General features: G+C 48.9%; 2 protein-coding genes across 8 annotated transcripts in view; one reads left to right on the forward strand and one right to left on the reverse strand.

Moving 5' to 3' along the window:
- Positions 1 to 13,999, forward strand: part of LOC144099376 (uncharacterized) — a 37,946-nt gene extending 23,947 nt beyond the window's left edge. For 4 of the 7 annotated variants that reach the window (XM_077632614.1, XM_077632611.1, XM_077632612.1 and 1 more), the window contains 2 exons: positions 3,078 to 3,289; positions 13,523 to 13,999. In XM_077632614.1, the coding sequence (XP_077488740.1) occupies positions 3,078 to 3,289; positions 13,523 to 13,915 (605 nt within the window). In that variant the 3' untranslated portion in view covers positions 13,916 to 13,999. The remainder of the gene's footprint in view (positions 1 to 3,077; positions 3,290 to 13,522) is intronic. The other 3 variants (XM_077632618.1, XM_077632617.1, XM_077632616.1) reach the window with 2 other exon arrangements.
- A 90-nt stretch (positions 14,000 to 14,089) lies between these two features.
- Positions 14,090 to 25,332, reverse strand: LOC144097905 (neprilysin-1-like). The gene is made up of 4 exons (XM_077630509.1): positions 25,114 to 25,332; positions 24,097 to 24,250; positions 20,567 to 20,855; positions 14,090 to 18,133 (listed from the first exon to the last, which is right to left on the reverse strand). Exons 1-4 carry the CDS (start codon positions 25,330 to 25,332, stop codon positions 16,447 to 16,449), a joined length of 2,349 nt encoding a protein of 782 aa, XP_077486635.1. The 3' UTR covers positions 14,090 to 16,446.
- Positions 25,333 to 25,716: the final 384 nt, after the last annotated feature.

The raw sequence follows: 25,716 nt of genomic DNA on the forward strand, positions 1-25,716 counted from the left end.
GGATAAGCTGATCTTATATGCTCTCGCCGCAGATGGAAGTTGATGAAGACGACGACGTGCAATGCACAGCGCGAGAGTGTTTGCAAATAACACGAGGGGTGATCGGCTGCGGCGATAGCATAGCTTCTTTCCTTTTTTCTTTATTGCATGGAAATCGAGCTCGGTAAGCTATCAAATGCTTTACGTACACACATACTATTCCGCGATGCACACACACATCCGCATGTCTTCTTACACTGCACCCCACCTGCACATCAAAATTGCGGGAGACATACACATGCGTCAAGAATCGGCAACCATTCTGGGAGCCCGTGATGCACAGCATAAACCATCCGCACCAAGGCGCACTGTTCACTGAACAGAAACGCAGATGAACGAGGTGGTTCAGCGTGTCGATCCATCATGCGGCTCTTCCACAGGCTAAAAAGTCCAATCAGCTTTAACAGATCGCACGGAGTGCCGGAGTCTTTCAGGACAGGCAAGAACCTTACAGTGTAAGGCGTGATCTCAAAGTGATTTTTGATAGTACTCTCGTGCCAGCGAAGCAGATCTGTTCGCTATGCAGCCTCGGAGAGGAAGAGCCGCAGCGCTTCTGGAGCGACATGAGAGGCCGCCTTCGGAGGAGAGCAGGGTGACCAGACGGCTGGCGGGACGATTTTTTTTGTCGGGTATGGAAAGAGTGGGCTTTCGAAAGCAGTTGGAATGCTCGAAGAGCCGTGACGATGGCAGTGGTCGTGCCTCGGCTCTCTAGACGAATCTGAATACGGCTCTGTAGACAGACGATTACGATAGTTGGTAATGCGAAGTTTGAACGCAGCCTATCACAAGCCACCCGCCACAGCTGGCAGGTGGCGTGTTAGGCTGCTAGCCACCCTCCGGGATGTTCCCATTGGATGTTCCCGATGGCGTTTTGCTCTGCTTCTTCGACAACCGGTTACGCCGACAACGCCTACGACGCGGAACTTAGGAACGGGCGCGTAAGAGCTGCGCTCTAAAAATTTTAATGATAAAGTTTATGGAGTTAGAAATTTCAGTACAATTCCGCAGGCGCAGGTGTACTCTACACACCGATGCGGTGATGCAGAAGCATTCTGGAGATAAGAAACAAAAACACACAGCCACAAAATTTGGAGTCCCTACATAAACCTTAAGCGACTCACTTTAAATGTTATCTCATTTCATCGCTATTTGCAAACGAATTCAAAGACAATGTACTGTGCTTTTACTGAAACGTCGAATCTGTCGTGTTGCAAAATATGTGCAAGAAGTGTTCCAAAGGAATTTTCTGAAGGACTCGTAAGATGGTGAATGATATTGGTTCACGTCGAAAGAGAGGAGCCGGTATGAAAGCGCGGCCCGTGACACAGAGGTTGCAGGCTAGCCGGCAGCCGCCAAGTGTGAAAGCGGTGGTCAGAGCGCAGGTCTCCATCACCATGAAACCCTCATTGAATGTAATTCTATGATGCAATGAAGTTCTAGAACACAATTTAATTTTATGCTGTATGCACTTTTCTTAGCAGACAAACTTCACCCAGCTCACACACAACTTTAAAGGAACCTTTAGTATACGTTCTATGAACGCATAGTTCTCCCTCACAGAGAGCTGCTCGCAGAAGAAACGACACAACGTTTTTCATTTCATCCGCTCTACTTACAGAATGCCCGTCGCGGTGGCTGAGTCGTTATGGCGCTCGGCTGCCGGCCCGAAAGACGCGGGTTCGATCCCGGCCGCGGCGGTTGAATTTCGATGGAAGAGAAATTCCAGAGGCCTGTGTGCTGTGCGATGTTAGTGCACGTTAAAGAACCCCAGGTGGTCAAAATTTACGGAGCTCTTCACTACGGCGTCTCTCATAGCCTGAGTCGCTTTGGGACGTTAAACTCCCATAAACCAAACCAAATCTACTTACAGAAGTTATTTTATTGCCTTCTAATTTTGCTGTGATCTTCTATTAATGTCGACGAAACTCTTCCGTTCATTTGTTTTCTGACGCGGCCACCGAAACTTCCTGAAGCGCTGCTAACATATAAACTTGGCGACTATTCCTAATTGCTACTATGCTCCTTTCCAACCGGGGCGTCGCCATACTGTTTTTCTGAACTGTTGTGCGAGCCAGGCGTATGCAAGGTGGAATTTGCTAGCGCCAGGGGCGCACAACAGTCCGGCAAGCAAAATGGCGACGCACAGCTTGGAAAGGTCTATACAGAGGCTAGGTTACATTTCACTGAACAATACAATGAAAAATACGAACGACTGGGGTTACTAACCGGTCTAGCATGAGAAAGAGTTCGATAAATCCAGGAAAACCCGCTGCGGTGGCTCAGTGGTTAGGACGCTCGGCTAGTGAGCCGGAGTTCCCGGGTTCGAACCCGACCGCGGCGGCTGTGTTTTTATGGAGGCAAACGCTAAGGCGCCCATCGCTCAGCTGTGCGATGGGCGATATGACGTCATGGTTGACATCGCAGGCTGACATCGCACAGCTGCGATGTCAGCGCACGTTAAAGATCCCCAGGTGGTCGAAATTATTCCGGAGCCCTCCACTACGGCACCCCTTTCTTCCTTTCTTCTTTCACTCCCTCCTTTATCCCTTCCCCTAAGGCGCTGTTCAGGTGTCCAACGATATATGAGACAGATACTGCGCCATTTCCTTTCCCCCACAACTAATCATTATTATTGTTATTAACTCCCGGGTTCGAACCTGACCGAGGCGCTGCGTTTTTATGGAGCCAAACGCTAAGGCACCCGTGTGCTGTGCGACGTCAGTGCACGTTAAAGATCCCCAGCTGGTCGAAATTTTTCCGGAGCCCTCCACTACGGCACCTCTTTCTTCCTTTCTTCGTTCACTCCCTCCCTTATCCCTTCCCTTACGGCGCGGTTCAGCTGTCCAACGATATATGAGACAGATACTGCGCCATTTCGTTTCCCCCAAAACCAATTATTATTATTATTATTACAAAGCCAGGAAACAAAAATGTATGCCAGGAGAATGTTGCACGATGCCGTTTCAAATACTTCTTGAGGAACGCTCCTGCAAGAACTGAGGTACACAGCGAGGTGTGCGTGGTCGCCTTCGCTGCAGGACGAATTGTCTTCGAGGAGCGAGTCGTCGCGCACTACGGACGACGGTGGGCGGCGCGGAGCGTCGTCGTCGGCCGCGTTCGAGGCCTGGCTGCGTCGCAAGCAGCGGCAGCAACGCGAGGAGGAGCTGCGGTGCAGGCTGCGCCAGCTGGACCTGGAGGCCACCGAGAGGCCCCGCCGGTCCAGGCACGAGGCGCAGCAGGTGTACCTCAAGTGAGTGGCACCGCACTGTTCTCGAACGCGAGAAGCCGGAACAGTCGTTTCCATTGGAAATTCCAGCTTGGGTTTCTTGGTTCACGCTCTGAGATCTTGAAAGAGCATCGCCGGAAAGGCAGCACAAAGGACAGGGCACACTTGCGACAAGACGGGCTATAAGTGTGCCTATCTGGTTAATGGTTTTTGGGAGGTTTAACGCCCCAAAACGACTCAGGCTATGGGGGGCGTCGTAGTGAAGGGCTTCGGAAATTTCGACCACCTGGGGTCTTTAACGCGCACTGACATCGCACAGTACATGGGCCTCCAGAATTTCGCCTCCATCGAAATTCGACTGCCGAGGCCCGGATCGAACCTGCGACTTTCGGGTCAGCAGCCGAGCGCCATAATCACTATGTCAACACGGCGGGAAGCGCGCCTATTATTTTCTTGCCGTCTCGTAGGTGCCTTTGTTGTTTGCCTGGAGTTCCCTGTTTATAGCATGTGTTTTAAGTGGTTGTCGGCTATAAGCGGGACAAGCCTTACATTACGTTCGGCTGTTTCTTTTTTTTTTGTATTTCGCACACTTTCCATAAAAGCATAACTTGGGTTCGCTGTATACTAAAGGAAATAATGTAAGGTAACTTCATGCAGGAATCGGAGAAGGCTATTGCTTTTATTGTTGTTGGTCAGCTACTTCTGCTGGTAAGAAATCCTGCTCTCTTGTAGCCATTAGTCCCACTTTCTGTCGGAAATTGCACCGCCGTAGTGACTTTTCACTGTCTGGTACCCACAATCTTACCTTCTTCTTCCAGCAGCTAAAAAAATGAACAATAATTTACAGTGCGTAAATAAACATAAATATCGTAGCGGAAAAATGAATAGTTCCTCTTTCTTATCCTTAATCGCACGTTCATATTCCATTGCTATGCTATGCAGATGCAACATACAGCTTCTTCGTGCCTTCGTGAAGGGATTGAAATAAGTTATTTGTGGTTATGTTAGCTAACACTCGTCGCTCACCTTTTCGTCCATGTGCAATGGGTGCTCGTCAAGCTGCCTCAACCAGTGCGTCTTTTTAGCAAAAAAAAAAAGTGAGGTCAGCCGTCTGTTTTTCTGTGTTATGCATTCAAAGGCATCTCTCTTAAAACAGATGCGAACAGAAAGATCAGAGCTGTTTCACTATGCCAGAAAAAAAAAACAGTCAGCGGTTGCTCCTGAGCAACGCTGGGTATTGCAGGGTTTTAATATAAAATCGAGGCGCCTCCATTCGTAGCACAGTTCACCGTCCTAAATGTGTTGCGAGAGCGGCAAAAAAGAAACTTTTCTTGCTGCCGTTGTTACCACCTGTCTCTAATTTCCGTGTCAGGAAAAAAAGATTATGAGGGGCACTTAACTCTCCCTACGTGCGGAAATGCGAGAGCTATGGGCTGTCTGCCACCTGCGCCAGTCAGTTGCTCGGCTAGCGCCGTACATCGTGGGGGGGGGGGGGGGGGGGTGTTCAGTGAGTGCCGCATGATGGCGCCACGACTGCACGCCAAGCACTAAAAATTTTCCAGAAACTGAGCAAATTTGTTAATCGCATGATTGCGACGTCTGTAATTAACATGCTCATAGTTACTCTTGTAGGCCTCAGTATGTATATCGAAGATACGTTTTTAAGAATTGTGCATTCATCAGAGGCTCCTTTATTCAGCTTCAAACGTCGAAGTGTGGTGGCGGAGTACAGCCTATGTCTACAACTTTCGTTTACACCACTCATGAGCCAAGAAAGGCTTTCACCTTAAAATCGGAGACACCGGGAATCCCCGCTCCACGGCTCCACCCCGTTCCGTCTTTCTGTAATATGAGCTAAGGCCTTCGCGCTTGCTCGCCGAAGGAAGGAAGGGCGTAAGAAGGGGGCATCGGCGCAACCAGACGGACGGTAACGTACAGGCGCTGTAGCCGACAAAATCTCCAGGACACACCGAAAGCTGTCTGGGCGTACAGGCACCATGACGTCATTCCACTCCTACACGACACAGAACGCGAGGCCGGCTTTCATACCCACTAATGTGGTCTGGAAGAACCAGTTATTCACACGGCTACCGGCTTCAGTAGCCGCTCTTCATGTTCTGGCGAGTTTTGTCCCCGATAGCGCCCGTTTGCTCAAATGCATAAGCAATCGGCTCCAAATATTTAATGCTTTAAAGGGTCACTGAGGAGAAATTTAAGTTGGCTTGTATCGATAGAATACCAGCTACTAAACACAAAAACACCACTCTTTCTTTAAACAAAGCTCTTGCAAGGTAGAAAAGTGCAAGAACTAAAATACAGGTATCGCATCCGCAGTCCAATCCCGCAAGTATAAGCGTGATGATGAAATAGGAGAAAAGTAACCACTGATTTCTGAGGCTGACAAACGTGGAATAAGGTTACATGTTTGATCGATATTGAAGTATACAAGTTTTGTTTTGAAATCACTAGTGCACTTTTATCACACGAGGACGACGGAAAAACGACAACCTGAATGAGAGGGTACAACAGCCGTATCTTACCGGTACTCACCTACGGTGCAGAAACGTGGAGGCTAACGAAAAGGGTTCAGCTTAAGGACAACGCCGCGAGCCATGGAAAGAAAAATGATAGGTTTAATGTTAAGAGACCGGAAGCGGGCAGAGTGGGTGAGGGAACAAACGCGTGTTAATGACATCCTAGTCGAAATCAAGAGAAAGAAATGGGCTTGGGCAGGGCATGTAATGCGAAGGCAAGATAACGGCTGGTCCTTAAGGGTAACGGAGTGGATTCCAAGAGAAAGTAAGCGTAGCAGGGGGCGGGAGAAGGTTAGGTGGGCGGATGAGATTAAGAAGTTTGCAGGAAAAGGGTGGATGCAGCTGGCAAATGACACGGTTAATTGAAGAGACATGGGAGAGGCCTTTGTCTTGCAGGGGGTGTAGTCAGGCTGATGATACATGAGGTTGAACACCATCCATATTAGATCGAAAGGAAGTTCGCTGCGAAGGTGGTAATCATAGACTAAAAAAAGCACCAGCTGTAGGAAGTTCTTCAGGTTACCAGGCGGCATCGCTGGAACATGTGAACTCAGGGCCCGAAACAAAACACGAAGGCCAGACACAGCTTGATTTTTGAACTCCTTATTAAAAGTGCCGTTTATATTGCAATATAACTGTGCTGGGATTTTAAGTCGGTTAGCTGAACTAAAAGAATTCTTGAAAGAGACTTGTGTTCCGGTATTTGCCCTGTCAGAAGCTAGCCTGCCAAGCGGGAGATGATTGACTGGATATGCCGCCCATAAAAACTGCAGCATAAAGTCATTTCCTGCAGGAAGTACGGCACTTGACATAAGAATGCAAATTCCACATGTTTCTTTAAGCGTTACCGATATTTGCACGAATGACATTGAGATAGCTGCTGTGAGAATACAGTTCGGCTTTCGAACCGTTTCTATTGCATCCGTGTACGTGTTCCCGCGGAAGAAGGTAGCATTGGATTCGTTTATATAGCAGCTCTGCGACCACTGCCCAGCTCCTCGAATCATCTGCGGTAATTTCAACGTCCATCATACCGTCTTCGGTGACAGGAACACGGATTCCCGTGGACGCAAACTCGTTGACGGTATTGACAGTTTGGACCTGTATGTTGCCAATTACGGAATCTCCACTTTCTTCCGGCCTCCAGCCTCAGCGACAGCTATAGACCTGACACTACATTCACCTGACGTCCGCGTGAGGTGGTCAACAGCGCCTGACCGCATGGGAAGTGATCACTATCCGATTTTTGTGTTTGCTGCCGACTTTCGTATGCATGGTCCTAAGATTAGCAACGTGGTCAACTGGGACAAGTATGGAAAGCATCTAGAACGTGTTTCTGGTGATGTTGTTGACAAGATGATTCCTTATAAGATGGCAATAACTACGGCGGTCAAGTTACCTGATCATTTTCCTGTCCGGATTTAAAACTCGGGAACCTTTGTGCAGCGAGGAGGAGGGCGGAGCGACAACTTATGTGGAAGAAGGACGACAGGGAATTGAAGACGACCTTCAAGAGGCTGAATTCTGACATTCGACGGCACACGAACAAGCTCTACAGCTCGCAGTGGGCCTCATTCTGCGCTAGTTTGACTGTGTTCTCACCGATGACGAGAATATGGAGAGTTATTGGCAGCCTTGCTGGAGAATCTCCACTTTGGAAGCCTTTTGAAGCTCTTGAAATGCGCAAGGAAAAACCTACTGCGTGCCTGGCAGAGGAATTTGGCAGAGGAATTATATATATATATATATATATACATATATATATATATATATATATATATATATATATATATATATATATATATATATATATATATATATATATATATATATATATATATATATATATATATATATATATATATATGTACGCCACCTGCTTCCTTCAGGTCTATCATGGACGTCCCGTTCACGTTTAAGGAGCTTCAGTCTGCGCTCAGTGGCCTGCGGCGCCAGTGTGCACCAGGTCGGTCCCGATGGTATCACCGACCAAATGCTGCATAATCTGCCCCTGGAGCTCCGGAAGGCTCCTAAGCTTCATCAATCGAGTTTGGGAGACTGGCGATGTTCCTCCGTCATGGAAGGTGGCATATGTAGTTCCAGTACTGAAGCCTGGAAAAGACATGACGGACCTGGCCTCGTATCGCCCTGTGTCATTGACCTCCTGTATAGATAAGTTGATGGAGAAGCTGGTAATAATAATTGGCTTTTTGGGGAAACGAAATGGCACAGTATCTGTCTCATATATTGTTGGACACCTGAACCGCTCCGTGAGGGAAGGGAGAAAGGAGGGAGTGAAAGAAAAAAGGAACAAAGAGGAGCCGTAGTGGAGGGCTCCGGGATAATTTCCACTACCTGGGGATCTTTAACGTGCACTGACATCGCACAGCACATGGGCGCCTTAGCGTTTTTCCTCCATAAAAACGCAGCCGCCGCGGTCGGGTTCGAACCCGGGTTTCCTGTTTTTTATTGGTGGCTCGAGGACAGCAAGGCACTGCCAACATGTATGAAAGGATTCCACCGAGGTCTTAGTGCCCAAGATAGCGTCTTAGACTTGGTGAGTCACATTGAACACCAGAGAACTTTCGGCCTTTCCACCTTAGCCATTTTTCTTGACGTTCCAAAAGCTTATGACAACGTGCTTCAGAGCTCAGTTCTGATCAGTTTGCAAGGCATGGGCATGCAGGGTCATATGTTAAGATTCATTTACACGTTCATCAGTGATCGTGCGGTTCGTGTACGGTTATGGAGTACCTTAAGCATCGGAAGGGCTCTATCACGAGGTGTGCCTCAAGGAAGCGTTCTTTCCCCTACGCTCTTTAACGTCGTAATGGCTACCAACGCAAGCGATTAGCCCTGATAGCTCGACAGGCTCTACTTTCGGTACAAACTTACCATAAAGGTGTGGAATTGTCTCTATTACTGGAAAAATCCGGTTTTGTTCTATTTCTAGGTGTAGGAAGACGTCAAGCGCGGTTGAAGATAGTCCTTGGTTACTATTGCATCCGCCAATTTAATCCCGCGCGTTTTCTGGGGGTCATTATTGACTCCCGTCTACAGTGGAGAAAAGCTGTCGACGCGATTGTCTCATCTCTATCTTCGCGTCTCAATGTGATCCGTAGAACTGCAAGTGAGAAATGGGGAAACCACCCTTCTTCAATGGTAAAACTTCATGAAGCGCTGGTGGTCAGTCGCATAATGTATCAGTTACCTTTAATTTCCCCCTCGGCATCACAGCTTGAACATCCCGAAGTTGTCCACAGAAAGTGCCTAAGAAGAGCCATTGGAGTTCCTCAGGCGGCCGCGAACAAGGCAGTACTTCATGAGTCTCTATCGAAACTTCTTAGCCTAGTCGCTTCTCAGAGACTAGTAATGTATCTTGGGCGCCCAGGAGAGACGGTAGCTGGGCGACCCCTTCTCCAGCGGCTCTGCAAGAGATATAAGTCGAAGGCTTACTTGGCACTCAATACTCTTAGTTCTTTAGGCCTTAATGTCCGAAGGCAAAGGAAACAGTTGAAACCCCCCTGGTCTTTTCCGACCCTGGACTGTAAGGTCACAATTCCCCATGTGAGCGCAAAGCGCAACTCTCCTTTGGCAGCAACGCGTTCGCTTGTACTTGAACACTTGGAAACAGAGTATATCTGCCATCTTCAAATTTTCACGGATGGTTCTGTGGACAAGGTCGAACAAGCTAGCGCAGCGACTTTTTACATTCCTTCTTTGGACTGTAAGTGGTCCGTACGCTTTACTGCTGTCGTGTCCTCCACAACGGCTGAAAGTGTTGCTATTAAGGTGGCTTTAGGGAAGTTAATTCTGACTACTGTCCTGTATCCTCGTCGTTTCTCGGTGTTTTCATTTTTCTTCATGGGCGGCTAGGGTTAACCTTGTGTGGCGAACTACCCTGGGTTTCGTCATATTTGGTTATAGTTGAGGTGTACAGCTGGCGTCGGCAGGACTTGCGTGCAAGTTGCTGTCCCGTCCCCTTGTTGGGCTCCGTAGTGGGTGGGTCTTGTCCGGCTCAACCTGTTGTCATCCTGATTCAAAACCTACCCTTAAGAAGTTAGAGCGCGGATTACCTACTTATGCATTGTCTATAAGCTCTCTGTGCTTGGTGCAGAATCTGCACAACAAAGGCTTTACTCGATATTTCCAATGGGTGCCCTCTCACATAGGAGTCAGAGGCAGTGAGGTGGCAGACAGCCTCGCCCGTAAAGCTCTGTCAAGAAATTCATCAAAAAATTACCACAAGATGGAAAAAGTCTCTTCAGAGAAACGCCGCTCGATCATTTTAGTACCATTTGGAGTGCGCCCCACAAGCCATGTGTCATCAACGGACTGGGAAGATCCCAGGCCACTCTACTGCATGGAATTCGCACGGGCTCTGCTCGTACTCCTGCCTGGATGCATAAGACGGGCACGGCATCGTCTCCGCTATGTTCTTTATGTGGTATGTGTTGTGATATAGAACATTATATTATGTACTGCCCAGAGTACAACGCGGAAATGTATGTGATATTCGCTTCCTTCAAGAAGACAGGCGTCCTTCACGGTACAGTTCAAGACATTGTCTACCCGAGTGGAAACAAGACATGCAGAAGGGAGGCTGCACGCCTTCTTTTAACATTTCTGCAGGACACTGATCTTGACTCTAAATGGTGACAGTATGAACGAACTATGGTCTGCTGGGATTGAACGTGTGCGTAGATGGTGCCTTCTGGAGTGGACCATGTTATACTGTGAGTGAATGTGTGCATAGATGGTGACTGCGAGAATGGAATATGTGCTGTTATAAGTGATTGTGCGCATAGCAGGGCAGGTCCATCAGGTTTTAGGTCGTTATTAACATATAAGTGACGCTACGGTGGAGCAATTGCCGGCAGACTAATCAAGGCTAATCCCACCTGTAGCATACAACAACTAAACTCAGGCTGACGATGATGATGAATGTTGGGAGTCGATGAAAACATGCAAATGGCGGCGCAACTGGCGGCCAGCTGAGTTCCGGTGTGTTTTGGGGTGCTTAACGACTACGCGCTTGCGTGCCCGCATGGTTGCGTTATGCGCCTAGATTTACATGGGCGGAGCAGAAGAGGACCTCCAAGTGCCTCTCTAAGTGCTCCTCGGACGAAGTTCATGCAACGGCACGCAACGACGACAAAGAAAAAAGAGCTATGTATAGCCAATGTTCAACGCACCTCCACGATAGCAAGCGCACCGCTCGGCGTGTTCGCTTCGTCAACCTACCAATACGCTGGACTGCATAACCAACCGTATGAGGACTATTATTACAGAATTTAGATATTACCGCACTTACCAGTCACTACACATTAGTCGTGACGGCGGCTCGGCGGTGACAGCGACGCTGTCGGCTGCTCGGCACTAGGAATTTCTGGCAAGTCCGCCGCCTCAGCCCTTAAATGCATCGCACGCTGTGTAGGGTTGAGGTCACTAAATGCAGGCCGGAGTTCTTTGTGAGAACTTCTTTGCCGGAATCGGGAACGGGATCTATCGTGAGGTTGGTGCAAACGTAAACGAAGCGATGACGGCTGATAGAGGCCTTCAACGTCCGGTCGGCAGTAGTTTCCATTTCGGCTGCTGCTAGGCGGGAGCGCAGCGCCCGCGCAGTCATCACGGAATCCTCGTCTCCGCTTCCGCCGCTGTACGTCACTCTTGTTCTTCGTCATCAGAGAGTTCCGAGTTTGAATCGTAGCGGCGGGAAAATTTTGTAGCGATAGCTACATTACGGCAGATTTCTAGCCTTCAGCGTGGCGGCGGCACGTGACCGTGGCGGTCATGAGGTTGGTCATGAGGTTGGTCACGTGGTGCGGAGCAGCTGCTCCTGCCGGCGGCGCGGCGCGCCGGTGAAACTGACCTGCAGCAGCTGTGCGCATGCGCCGTGTGGAGTGGGACGAAGATGGAGGAATGCCTAGCGAAACGGAGCTGCGAAAGACCGACTTTGCAATTCGACTGAACAAGTTCCGCTCGGCCAGCTGTAGCTATCGCGTCACTTCAGGCTTAAGCAGAGCTAAACCACCGTCAATGTTTTTCAACTTGCAATCTAAATCTCTTACGAATAAATAGATCTTTCGCTGCCGCAGAAGCGGTAACAAAGCTACAAAATGCCAAACTATTAGACTTTAGTAACAAAAACAATTGGCTGTGGCTTAGCTCTGATTAATCCTGGAGTGACGTGATAGCTACATCTGGCCGAGTGGAACTCGCTCAGTCGAATTGCAAAGTGAGTCTATCGCCGCTCCGTTTCGCTGGGCGTTCCTCCTTCATCTTCGTCCCACTTGACACGGCGTACGCGCACAGCTGTTGCAGCTTGGTTTCGCCGGAAGCAGCAGCTGCTCCGCACCCCGCGACTAATCACATGGCTGGTCACGTGACCAACCACGTGAGGAACCACGTGACTATCCATGGCGGCGGCACCTGCTCCGCACCTCGTGACCAGCCACGTGAGCGTGGCGGCGCCGCCACGCTGAAGGCTCGAAATGCTACCGTAATGTAGCCATCGCTACTAAAGATTTGCCGCCGCTGTGGCTATGCGGTTATGGCGCTCGGCTACTGACCCGAAAAACGCGGGTTCAATCCCGGCCGCGGCGGTCCAATTTCGATGGAGGCGAAAATATAGCGGCCCGTGTACTGTGCGATGTCAGTGCACGTTAAAGAACCTAGGGTGTTCGAAATTTCCGGAGACCTTCACTACGGCGTCCCTCATAGCCTGAGTTGCTTTGGTACGTTAAACCCCAATAAACGAAACGAAAAAAAATTGATAGCGTGGTCATCAGTGTCCCTTGAGGACTACCAGCCGTTTGCCCTCTCCCAGAGAGATTAAGTGGAAGCGATGGCTGCACATAATCAGATAGTCTCTGTGAGTGCACTCGCTATCAGGCGTGCCTACACCACGCGACCATGTGTGGCCCATTCTTTTCAGCACCCGCTGTCGGGCCCGTACATCCCTGTGACTCAGTCCCGCCTATCTAGACAACGTAGCTGTTTGGAAGCTGGTGAACGCGGAATTTTCACTTACGACTTATTACGGCCTCTACGATAACGCCATTGCCGCTCAGGACGGAGAAAGTCCTCCGTACAGGTATCGCTTTAACCCTATATTTGTAAATACCTTATGCCAGCGGGCACACTGTCGCAATAAAAGACCAAGTATTGCTTTAACGCTAAAATGCCTTCAAAATCAAACGAAGTGTGATTGTTCTGCACCTACCATGGATGGGCTTGGCTGTTCGGGATGCCAAGGGTCAAGCGGCATATGTCTTCATGTTTTCCTCACCTGACTCACCCTTGTGTGCGTAATATGTGTATCAGCCGTACATACTGCACTTTTACGGCGCAGAAACCGGTAAGGCAGCAACAGTGCATTTGATTCGTGGCAAGAGAGGTGCCGGAGGCTGGCGTGCACTCAATGTGCGCTTAATGGCACCGCGTGCCTTGCAGATATGCGAGACCCGCAGATGAAATCAATAGTGTGTCTGTCGCATGTTATGTTTCGTCGCAACGCGCAATTCATGCCCGCCGTAACATTTCGTAATTTGTAGCGCATTCACTGCATGTCTGTTAATGATGGTCTCACAATAAATAAATAAATAAATAAATAAATAAATAAATAAATAAATAAATAAATAAATAAATAAATCTTTCAACCGACAGATAGAGCCAGGATTGACGGTGTTGGGGCTAAGTGCGTCTCCTCTCTTCAACGCAGGTGGTTGGAACGGAAGTGCGAAGAGGAGCGCCAGCGTCGCTTAGCAGCGTGGGCCGAGCGCCGAGGTGGCCGCGAGGCGGCGCTGTCGGCGCGTTCTCTGCGAATCCTGGAGCGCTACTTGTGCAGCGACGAGTTTGCCCGCTATCCGGAGCTGGTGGTCTAGTGACACTCAGCGGAGCGATATGCTTTCGGCCACCTGCATTGGACTCAGCAAAGCACCAGTCACTGCTCAATTTGGGACGAAATAAGGAAGGTGTCCACCTTGCGAGTCCTCGCAGATATGTGTATCGTGGAAAGTGTCTGAGCACGCACGTATGGACGTATGTGCGTGCGTGTGTGGAGCTTGTTGCGGGACTGAGATGTAGTACAAAAGGGATATCTTTCAAGAATTAAATTTTCCACTAATGGTGTACTCCAGGGGTTTGAACAGTGAGTGAAACCTGTTTATGGAATGCACTTCTTTTTTCGCAGAATGAATCTGAGAATCGTTATTCATTTTCAAGAGAGTGACAAATACGCGAGGCGAACTAGGTGCGCGTTAAGCTTGTCTAGAGTCCTTCAATGGACTCTGGCTTGTCCTTACTGCGGTTTTTTTTTCGGGATTAGTCTCCGATAGTACCCGCGGTTAGTCGCGAGTACCTAAAACAGGGAGCGTAGGGACAAGCTTAACGCGCTCCTACTTCGCCCCATGTACTGGTATGCATTGGTACTTTCTATTATCGGGGACTTTTGTCCCGAATATTACACGCGGTTAAACCCCCCAGGGCGTGCGGAAAGCACTTAGACGCATATATGACCCATGTATGCCAACTATCACCTCATTTGACTAGCAAACATCAGAACATGTGTCTCGACAAGCGCGGTTAAGCCCATGGTTAATAACGCAGCTGTTATCGTTTACTGCCGTTCACGCGTTATGGAGACCTTTGTGCCCGATAGTACACTGAACACTCAGTGTGTGCACTGCGTACTCTGTATAGGGCTACGTAGTCCTTGTTCCCGTAATTGCGACGAGTCCGTTCTGGCCGCTTCGCGGTATAGTATGTCTCCTCGGCAGGGCTTAAAGAAACACCAAGGAGAAATAGCAGTTGGCCTCTTTGGAAAGATTTCCGCGTTCTAACTACAACGGCGCTACTGTCGTTGAAAATGGAGCTTTTAAGTCATAAAAAGCCAAACATTACCTACAGGTGTATCCACCATCGGCCGCTTTCACAAGCAAATAACGCCGCTTCTAGAAAATTGTTTGCGCGGATCGTTGAGCCTAGGCTGCCTTACTATTCACTTCCAAACGGTGACCACAGAGTCCCTTTCGTTCTTATAACATCACAGTGGAGTGGCCCTGTCCTTCTGGGGGTGGGGGCTCGCAATTCACCTCTTTCTTGACTAATACCTACCACATGCACACTGAAGAAGCTGGACCGCGTTTCAATTCTGCATTTCTTTCCCTTCTAGTCTTAAATAGCCTCAAGGAAGAAAATGAGGATATATACAGAGACAGGAACATTCTACGTCGTTTGTACGGCAGCCCCGGCTCAACCTCTACAGTGATAGTTCTTCGCAGAATTGCCGTTCTTTCGCAACTGAGGCGCTCACACGCACATAGAGCGTGCTTATGATGAAGCCCACGTCAGTGGCAGGAGACTTGGAGCCCCGCTGACTCGGACTTATGAAATATTATAATTAGGGTGCTATGGGGTGCCAAATTAGACTGCAGGTTTTTAAAGAGCTCGGCCGCAAACTACTGTACAACCAGCAAATATTGCCCAGAGGCATATGAACAGGCTGAGGGTTGTTGCACCAATTAAACCACCACATTCCAGAGATAACCTGGCGGACGTACCGGCCGCTGATGTCACGTGCAGTGCTGTGCGCTCCCGCGAGCCTTGACTTCCCTGTGTATGTGTGTCCAGAGGGATCATGGATTTCAGAAAGGCTATATATACAGGCAAATACAGGCAACAGCTGGCCCCACGTGATCATTCCTTCCCCAACCCAAGCAGCCCAGGTAATCTGCCCAATATTGGAAGTGAATGGTTTCACGCTGATCCTTCCTAGGGCCGACCTACACAGACATATATTGTTTGTATAGGTCGTCTGCATTACAGAAAATATACACTACAGACATGCCTGTAATGTCTGTATGCTCAAAGACTTTTAAGTGAACTCGTTCGCGTCACTGCAGAGATTTCTTTCGGCGAACCCATATTCCACAATGTTCTGCCCATAACTACATCTGTAATTTTGTTTTTAGCATGGTGGGACTTAATAAAAGCAACTCAATATAGATCCGCCCGGCCCTATAGTGTCACCACCATTGAACACATCGGTCTTGACACGTGTTATACGCTAGCATTGTGGGTGCGTTCCAGCCACTGTACGCCGGCGCCGAGACGTGACGTGAAGCAGATTCCTTTTGAAAGCAACGGTTTTATGAAAACCATGAGCCGGAAAATTGGCGCCACATTTGAGCTTCATGCGATTTTAATGATTAGGCAGTCGGCCCATAGACGACCCTTCCGGCCATGTGCGCATTGACGATGCCCGAACGGGTAGCAGTCGTGGTGAAATTCCATTCTGACGCAAGGGCCGTGTGCGTGCAGACATTCCTGCCATACCAATGGAGCCATGGGGAGCGGGGAGCATTCTGTAGCCGCGAGCGTTCTGCCGCGTATTCACTTTGCAGCGGAAATCATGCCCTGTCTATTGTGTGAGAACTAGTTGACCAGAGAGGCACTTGAATGGCTATCATATGTCATCATTTTTACTAAGTACTATATCAGTGCATGCGTACGAATGTTGAAGCTTCGTCGACATCGCTGTCCTGCCTGGTGAAGCCCGTGAATAAAGCAGTCTTTCATAACAATAAAGAAGAAAGAAGCAGAAACATGTATGTGCACAAAAGGGCGCTGCATGGTTTGCCGCGATCACTCAATTCTTGGGGACTTGATGTGGCCCCTGTCACGACAGCCGAACAGCCGCGAGAAAAGGGAGTTATCTCTTCGAGGCTGGTTGCACATTTTTGCGTCGAGCTTGCTGCCACACCGCATATAACACCACTGAACAAACATCCTCTTGAGATCGTCGTCAATGGAGGCGTTTCCACTAAGCTCACTCTGAAGAGCTCCGCTCAGAGCGTCGATGGTGGAAAAAGGGGCCGGCGCTGAATCTGAATGACCTGTCCTTTTTGTCGAGTCGGCAGCTAATTCCGCGCGTGTCTGCAACTTTTCGTCCAGAGGAGTATGGGCAGTGCAGGCGATGAGCACCGCAGCAAGTTCACCACCGAGGCCGCCGTACTGGAAACCCTTAGACCTGTCAGGCGCGAACACCGGCGGCAACAAAACCCACGCTGGCAAGGACACACTCGTCGCGTAGAACACCGAATCGACCAGACTGAGCGCCTTAAGATAAATGCGAACGGTGAGAGTGACTTCATTCATTTGCTTGGAGTCTCGTGCTTTGTTTACGAGAATCCAGTTTGACAGAAATGTTTCTGACATGTCAGGAGTGCCGTCGAAGCTGTCGTTTGAATACTGGAAAGAGAGATTATTAGTCGCATTATCTTTGAATTGCTCCTTCGTGCGGTTCAGCGGCGCAGTTGGGGCTAAAGAAAGCTTGCACGCTTGTTTCTGCTGCGTGGTTAGGCGCTCGTTGGTTATTAGCGCCAGTTTTTCTGCCATTGCAGAAATTTTTCGATAACCTTCAGGATACAAGGACTTTCGAAGGTGGGTGACAATAAATGGCACGCCCATGAGCTCTTCTGTCAAGGTAGCACAATAAACGGGATGCAAAGAGGTCGCCGTTTCTTCACTACCATAGTGGTTAATCGCCAGTTCCAAGTTCGTGAACTTGGCAATGTCTTGCACCGCGTACCAGCTGACGTATCGATGCATGATGACCTCACCGTGACTATGGGTTAAGTTGCAGAAGGCGTCGAAAAACGGTTTGTCAAAAATTGTAACGCTGGCGATCTCTCTCTTTCGTGCTTTAGTTATGTACGTCCTGATAGCTTCACGCCAAGAGTGCTTCAAGGTGCCTCTCGTTACAGACTCAAGATGCCCCACCGAGACAGACAATGGCTTTTCTCCTTTCGAATGTCTCAGAAGGTTCGGCGTGATCATCTTCTCACAGTGAATGATGTCTTGGACGTTCGGCAGGGATTTGTTCCCGTCAGCAAAGTTATTGTTGAAAACTTCTATGTACCTTTCGAGCTTACTCTGCTTCGCAAGCTTGTCTTGCTTTTTGCCCAGTGCTTCGAACGTGCCTGCACGCCGCAAATGAAGATGCAGTTGGTGTGCGCCCGCCTCCACGACTGCGACATGAATGACTGCTGGAAGGTACAAAGTCGTGCTCGCGTAGAAGATGGCTGCGAGTACGTCCGGGTCGCTACTCTGATGCGGCCATGACAACCCACCTTCGTTCAGAATCTTTTTCGCTTCGCCCATCTGGTCTCGCTCCAGGACGTCGTCGCAGGACTTGAAGAACTGGGCGGCCTTTTGCGCAGGCGTCTGTGCCGTTCGAGGCACCTCCGTGGCGCGTGCAGCTCGGACCACTGCACGGGAGAATCGCTCCCGTGCATACTCCACGAAGCTGACTGCACGGTTGGCTTCCCACCTGGGAATTGACAATGTAACAAGGCGTTTCAGCTGGCAGATATGCACATGCAGCGGAGATAGCTGCTCTAATGCGCTGAACCGACAGCTTTGCTCATGTATTGCGCGGAAACCGCGAACGCCAGCCATCATCCTTATCTTCACGTACGAGTGTCAGTATAGCTACTGGACAAATTACATAATTTAACCACTGAGGTGGGAATAAAAGGGTCACAGGCGGATGTTTTTATTGACCAGCAGCTCGACGCGCGATGTCCTGCAATTAATGAGATGGTCATTACGCGATGCAGGAATGGCGACATGAACAAGATTTGTTGTGCGAAAGAAATAATGCTTTCACTACGACAGGGACGCAACCGGAAACACCGGAAAACTATGACATCTCTGCTACACCAATCTCTACATGACATACAAACCGACCTTGTTGGGCTCCACCGCTGACATGAATAGGGAGCACATAAACCGCTAAGCCACTGAGAGAAATGACGACGTTTAATATTCTCGGTGGCGTATTGGGACTTCAGACTACTTGGGGACCGGTTGCACGGACACTTGTGCATTCAGATAGGCACCTTCTATAATGTTCCATGTGCGTGCCAGGTATTCCAAGTGTGCTCAGGGCAGTAATGCCTCGTAAGCCGTGGAATAGGCGTTCCATGAGCTAAGGGGCTTAAGTAATGCTGTTATTTGTTCCGGACAAAATGTGGAAATTTGGGAGCCTTTTTAAAATGATTTAGTTGTCTTTTGCTCTTTGCGCGCACGAAATGCGTCGCCATTGCTTTTTCTTTGATGGTACAGTTGGAGTTTCAGAAAGGATTTTTCCAAACGAAATTTCTTGCGTGTACGTCATGCGTTGTGTTCGACGCCTGCTCAGGCCATGCCTAAAATCGGTCGCCTACATGGTTTAAAAGACACGCTTTGTGTGGACGTAAAGTTGCTCATGCGGTCAAAGCTCTCGGAAGTCGGCGTTGTGCACCTGTTTATGCCCAGCAGTTCTTAGCTAAGCATCAGTTCATGTTCTATTTAGACAGAAGCCATGTGTGTTTTTTGAGGTCGTCAAACAGCGCACAAAAAGCACCAGGACACTAAGAAAAAACGACACAGACCCAACGTTTTACCTTGATGTTTTTGAGGACTCAGGCTATAGCAGTCGCTTGGCGATTGAATCATATGCCTATCATACGAAGGTCAGAGTATGTGTAAGCAATTAACTGGACCTGCATTCAAGAGAGCGTACACCTTGTTTTATTATAATAAAACTGCGTAAAAAGATGGTGTAAAAATCAGTGCTCGGTGTCACACAGCAACAGGCCACCGCTACGAAGGTCAGAGTATGTGTAAGCAATTAACTGGACCTGCATTCAAGAGTGCGTACACCTTGTTTTATTATAATAAAACTGCGTAAAAAGATTGCGTAGAAATCAGTGCTCGGTGTCACACAGCAACAGGCTACCTCTACGTTTAATAGCAAATTTCCTAACTGGCAGCAAAATTATAATCAGTGCTAGGTTTCACATCAAACTTCTTAAATGTCCATAAATGATGAAGCAACGCTACGTTTAACAACTAATTTCTCCGATTGTGCTGTTGAATAGCAAAGACTGACGCACATAGATTTACTTAATGGGTGCCAATTGGCAGCAAAAGGGAGTCGTAGCGGGGCCAGCTAGAATGGACCGTCCTCGCTTTCTATGCTGTTTGTGCTCATCCTCAATGAAGGTGTGCTGGCCTGCTTGCGGCGAAGCATGGACGAGAGACGTGTTTCGAGGAAAATCGTGTTGGCGTCTGCATATAGCACGTCGCAACTCAGTATTCCGGCGTTGACTTCTCGGGCCGTAAGAAAGTTATCCAAGTGAAACCAGCGGACCCGCCATAGAACAAATTGGCGAATGGTCCTGGCTGTTTGCTGTAGCCACCACACTTATGTTCGCCTCAGATAGGCGTACCAGTCTCGGAGCTTTTAAAGTGGCAGGCCCATGAAGGGCCTTCTGCGATATAAATCGCATCTCTTCGGCATCAGCTACAGAAAATTTTCTTTTCCTCCCACCTATGGACTAAGAAAATGCTTCCAGTGGGACTTAGCTGATCTGAAGTACATTTGAACCTCGTTATAATGAAGTTGAAGGGGCCCGGCGATTACTTCGTTATAGCCCGTGTTGACCGAGCTTCCAAAGGGGATCGTCATTCCTTCGTTATATATATTATTTCGTTATAAACCGTTTCCTTATAACGAGGTTCGACTGTACTTGCGGCGCGGAGAGTAGGATTCGGGGTTGCACCCTTCCTGATTAAGTTCGGATGCGCATAACGGGGACGTATCGGTAAAAAAAAAGGGGGGGGGGGAGCAGGTACTCAAGCAATCGCTGTTTCTAGTAACCCCGGGAAAGAGGCGAAAATTTCAGGCGTTGGTGTCCAGCCCGGGGAGGTGACTCACTTGCCGCAGACGTGCTGGTAGAAGTCGTCGCACGGGTGGACGTCGTCGCGGACACCCTCGACGAGGAAGCGACCGTACGTGAGGCAGTAACCCGACGAGCAGTTGTGCGCCTGCGCCTTCTTCGCGAGCATGGCGTCCTTGAAGAACTTCACGACCAGGGTGGTGAAGAAGCCGAATACGACCACCAACACGACGACGACGAAGACGAGGAACGACACGGGCACGCCCTTGACGCCGGGAAGCTCGATGTACTCTTGCTCCTCCTGCTCCCGATGCCTGGCGTGCTTGCCTGTCCAAGCGGAAGAAAGGGCAGTTAGGGTGCAGGGCCATTTTCACCCAGATTGTTACCATATCTTTGAGTGGTAAGTCACGACTGGTGTTGGTTACAAAGGTATGCGATGTTAAATCGTACCGTAAGAATGCAGAGTTTGTTACCCGCCGCGGTGGCTCAGTGTTTAAGGCGCTCGGCTACTGATCCGCAGTTCCCGGGCTCGAACCCGACTGCGGCAGCTGCGTTTTTATGGAGGCAAAACGCTAAGGCGCCCGTGTGCTGTGCGTTGTCAATGCACGTTAAAGGTCCCCAGGTGGTCGAAATTATTCCGGAGCCCTCCACTACGGCACCTCTTTCTTCCTTCCTTCTTTCACTCCCTCCTTTATACCTTCTCTTACGGCGCGGTTCAGGTGTCAGCCGATATATGAGACAGATACCGCGACATTTCCTTTCTCCAAAAACGAAATATTATTATTATTATTGTTGGAAGGCGATAGTGACTTTTAATTAATGGCCAGGAAACAAAATTAAAGCGTGTAATTTACCTCCCAGTTGTCTTCCCCAGAAGACATCTGCCTTTTTTTTTGTTGCTTAATGACAGCGAGAATGTCCGTCGCAATGCAGAAAAAAACGATGGAGGTGATTAAGGACAGCCACGTCAGAAATGCTGCCTTGTCCTGAAACAGCTTTGATTAACCTGTCGTAAAATTCAAATGGAAGGCTAAAGAAATTTGGCGCCCATCATCGCGTCATATGGCGAATGCCAACCGAAGAATTGCGCAGTGTGTGATGCGCTACGAAACTTTGATGCTTTGCCTCTCGTAATTTTGGCGCAGCGGTACGTCAGTGGTTGAGATGCTCGGCTGCTGACCCTAAAGACGCGGGTTCGAATCCCGGCCGCGGAGGTCGCATATCGATGGAGGGGAAGAGACCCATGTACTGTGCGATGTCACTGCACGTCAAAGAGCCCCAGGTGGTCGAACTTATGCGGAGCCCTCCACTACGGCGTCCCTCATAGACTAAGTTGCTTTGGGACGTTAAACCCCGTACAACAAACAACAAACCACTCGTCATTCTAGACCCCGTACAACAAACAACAAACCACTCGTCATTCTAGAAGACAGTGATTAAAAGACCTTAATAATTAATCAAAAATGAAGGAACGTAAAGATGTAGGGTTTCTAAGACTGCGAGAGTCGTTCAGGTTAATTTGACTTATTTAAGCCGCTTTTTAAACGGTAAAAAAGTGGTGCCTCGACAATCTCCTTTTCGAGCTTCATGGAGCCGGCAAAACTAGAGCGGTAGGCCGAAACTTGCCTTAACCCATGGCTCATGCTGTGACGCGCGAGCAACGGTAGTGTATATATAACGTAAGCGTGAGCCTTTATCGCACAATTTATGTCGCACCTATGGGAGAGGTATTCGGTTTGAATATTCTACGTCAGCCTTGCCATTCTATTCAAGCCGACACCTACTTGCAAAAAACAAAAAAAAGATGAAAAAAAGATGTAGTTATATAGATTGTCATCTATGTGCTAGTCGGCAGATAAGCTCAGATTTCTCAATAAGGGGTTTACCGCCGTTCCTTCTGCCTATCCGAGTTCAAGAAAAAAAAAGAGACTGCTCCTTAACAGTACAGCATGGTGAGCGATCAGCGCCGCGGGAGTATCCAGGGGCGGGGGGTTCGGTGTTGGATCACCCCCGAAATTTTCAGATCGATGCCCCGCCGCGGTGGCTCAGTGGTTAGGGCGCTCGACTACTGATCCGGAGTTCCCGGGTTCGAACCCGACCGCGGCGGCTGCGTTTTTATGGAGGAAAAACGCGAAGGCGCCCGTGTGCTGTGCGATGTCAGTGCACGTTAAAGATCCCCAGGTGGTCGAAATTATTCCGGAACCCTCCACTACGGACCTATTTGTTCCTCTCTTCTTTCACTCCCTCCTTTATCCCTTTCCTTACGGCGCGGTTCAGGTGTCCAACGATATATGAGACAGATACTGCGCCATTTCCTTTCCACCAAAAACCAATTATTATTATTATTATTATCATTATTATTATTATTATTGCATTTCCTCTCCCCATCCTTTCGGCCTTTTTTTACCTGTGCTATTCACACCGCATCGATATATTAAAATGTAAAAAACAAAAAAGTGTGTCGGTTTGTTGACAAAATAGTTCCTGTTCTGAAAGCAAGCGGAAGTTATTGTAGAAAATTGCCAATCTTCATTGCCATCACACGACTTATGGCATTCCTCGTAACTGTAGGCTCAGTTCACCCAATAGAAGATACCTTTTCACGTCAGCCTACTTTTTCATTATTTGGGTTGTCCTCAAATGATCATATACTATCGCGAAAATTAAAAACTGCATTTTTTTAAAACCGCCTCTGTCTCCGAGCGCAGGTTCACATGCATGGGGTAGAAGTTTTTACAAATTTCATACGTTTGCAGCTGCTGACTTTGTTGTAGAGCAGAAGCTTTTGTGTTGTATATAATGTGAAAATATTGTAAATATCCGCGATTTCTCGTACCAGTGTTTTTTTTTGTGAGAAAATAAATGTTCTTTACGAATCAAGCCCTCGAGTCCTGTGTGCACTCGTAATACGTAGACAATACAGTGAACTAAACAAGTAACTCTTCTGCTTTATTAAGCAGAAAAATGACTAAGATAATGTTTGGGTGCAGGCTTTCTTTATTTTTTACCGGTGGCGTATTACAACCCCGAAAAATATTTATGGCTACGCCACTGATCAGCGCTATATGGTTCTCAAAATGAAGAGCGCAGCGATGACGCCAAGCATGACGGTACGACGATTTTCTTAACAGACACCTTTGTCATACCGTGTACCGTGGTACCGTTACTGTTGCTGGGGTACCGGCAGCCCGCGCGTCGTCATTGGCCATGCGGAGATCGCTTTGAGGGCGCCAGATGGCGCCAGGTACCCAGCAGGTGCGCGTGCGCCTACTGCATCGGGACTAATCAGCGCATGCCCAGTGGCGGTGGGCGGGCTCCCGCTGTTCTGGTAACAGTAACGATAACACGGTATGCTAAAGGTGTCGAGTGTTACGGGAGGTTTAGAAAGAACCTTTACGGAGTGAGAAACGCCTGGGGGTGGAGTTGAGCACATATTTTAGAGCCGCACGTTTGTGGATAGCCCACTGTGAACGCTCGTCTTTTCCTCAAAACTCGCCGCATGCTTGTGGCTCTTGCCTCCGGCATACAAGCATTTCCCAAAGAGTATTTCTCAGTGCTTTTGCCATACCTCTGAAATGGCCCAAACCAACGAAGCCCCGATGTATAAAGGCCGCTGCCCTGCTTTTGCCTTTTGTCGCAAGCTTCGGCTTTTTCCTTGACTCGGCTTGCGGTTTTGCAGGTGCCAATGCATCCTCACTCTGAGGACCGTGGTCTTGCGCTTCCTGGAGGAAACAGATGGTTATAAAGCAGCTTTGATGAAATGGAACTGCAGCCTTTAAGCAACCATGACACGGCCCCTACTATCCTGCTAAGAACAATGTAATGGGCTCTTGGTAGCGAATATTAGTCGGTTTAGCGCAGTACAGAGGGAGGTAGTACGAGGCAGACAAAAAGCAGATGCCACCATTCAGTGTGCTGAACAATGAATGCCGAAAATCTAGGAACTCCATTACGAAAGGTGTTCTAGTCTCGTCGTGAGGACGCACCGATGGTGGTCCTTAAACCAGTAAATGTTGTTAGTCGCATTCCGTCGCAATGATACCCCAGCGCGGACGCTGGTCCACGTGGCAACTGGCAAGCGAGTCACTGCCAGTGTTTCTTCCCACTCCAGCGAGTCCACTACTTAGCTGTGCCGCGATACAATGCGTCATAGTGACGGTAACTGGAACCCGAGAACTATTGCCAACGCAGAAAAAGAAGCTCGGTCGGGAGCAGACAGTCACGCGCCGTTAAGGAAGAGGTGCCAGAAGCATGTTCCAAAGGGGGCTTATTGCTTCCACCCTAGCGTTGGAGAACTGACTACATTAACGCACTTTGACAACCACAGTGCAGCAACGTCGCACAGGAAGTCACGTTTCTTATGTCTTTGGGTGCCGTCCCCGACCATTATTAGCAAGGCACACTGTTGCTTGTCGACAGTGTCGTTCAATGGCCCTTACGCTATGGTGACTTCAAGATGCGATGACGAAGTATGGGCCTTTCTGTCCATGGCGACGAAGCGTAACAAACAAGGAAACGAGAACAGAGGGGCTCACTCAGTTCAGCAACTTTACGCGAAGGACCACCTTCGGTAAGTATCACTTACAGGGGAAACGGTAAGGGAGGCCTCTGGTGCGACCGTCGCCCCGGTGGACAGGGTCTTCTTGGAGGTTTTCGGGGACCGTTCTTTCTCCCCGGAAGCGACTGCTTCGTGGTCCGCATCGGCGGCCTCGTTATCGGCCTCATCCGGTTTCCTATCGTGTCTGTGGCGCTTCCTGTGTCGCTCATGTCGGGCGGCTGTGCGGGTCGCCGTCGTCTTAGGCATCGCTGTTGCTGGCCTCGTTGTGCCCTGGAACACATTCGTACTCCTCCTTCTTCTTCTTTGGCGTCGATCGTGTGCCACTTCAAAAACAAAAGTGGGAAAAACATGTCCCAGACTCTACACTTTTCTGCGGAATAGGGAGGTAGCTGTCGAGAGCAATTCTTTCTTTTAAATTTTACAAGTTCGCCTTTTGAAAAGACATCACAATGCATGACTGAGCGCTCGCCTTTCGTTCCCATCGGTCTTTGTAATTCATTTTTCACCACATGTCCTGAGCTGTTCTCGTGACTCGTGCAAGCTGGCGGCGCTGTGGGCGGGTGTGGCTGTATATTAGTTTATTTAGATTGACAGATAGCACATTTACTTATGTTAACTGACATAAATAAT

Source organism: Amblyomma americanum, chromosome 7 (genome assembly GCF_052857255.1).
Source record: "Amblyomma americanum isolate KBUSLIRL-KWMA chromosome 7, ASM5285725v1, whole genome shotgun sequence".
NCBI lineage: Eukaryota > Metazoa > Arthropoda > Arachnida > Ixodida > Ixodidae > Amblyomma > Amblyomma americanum.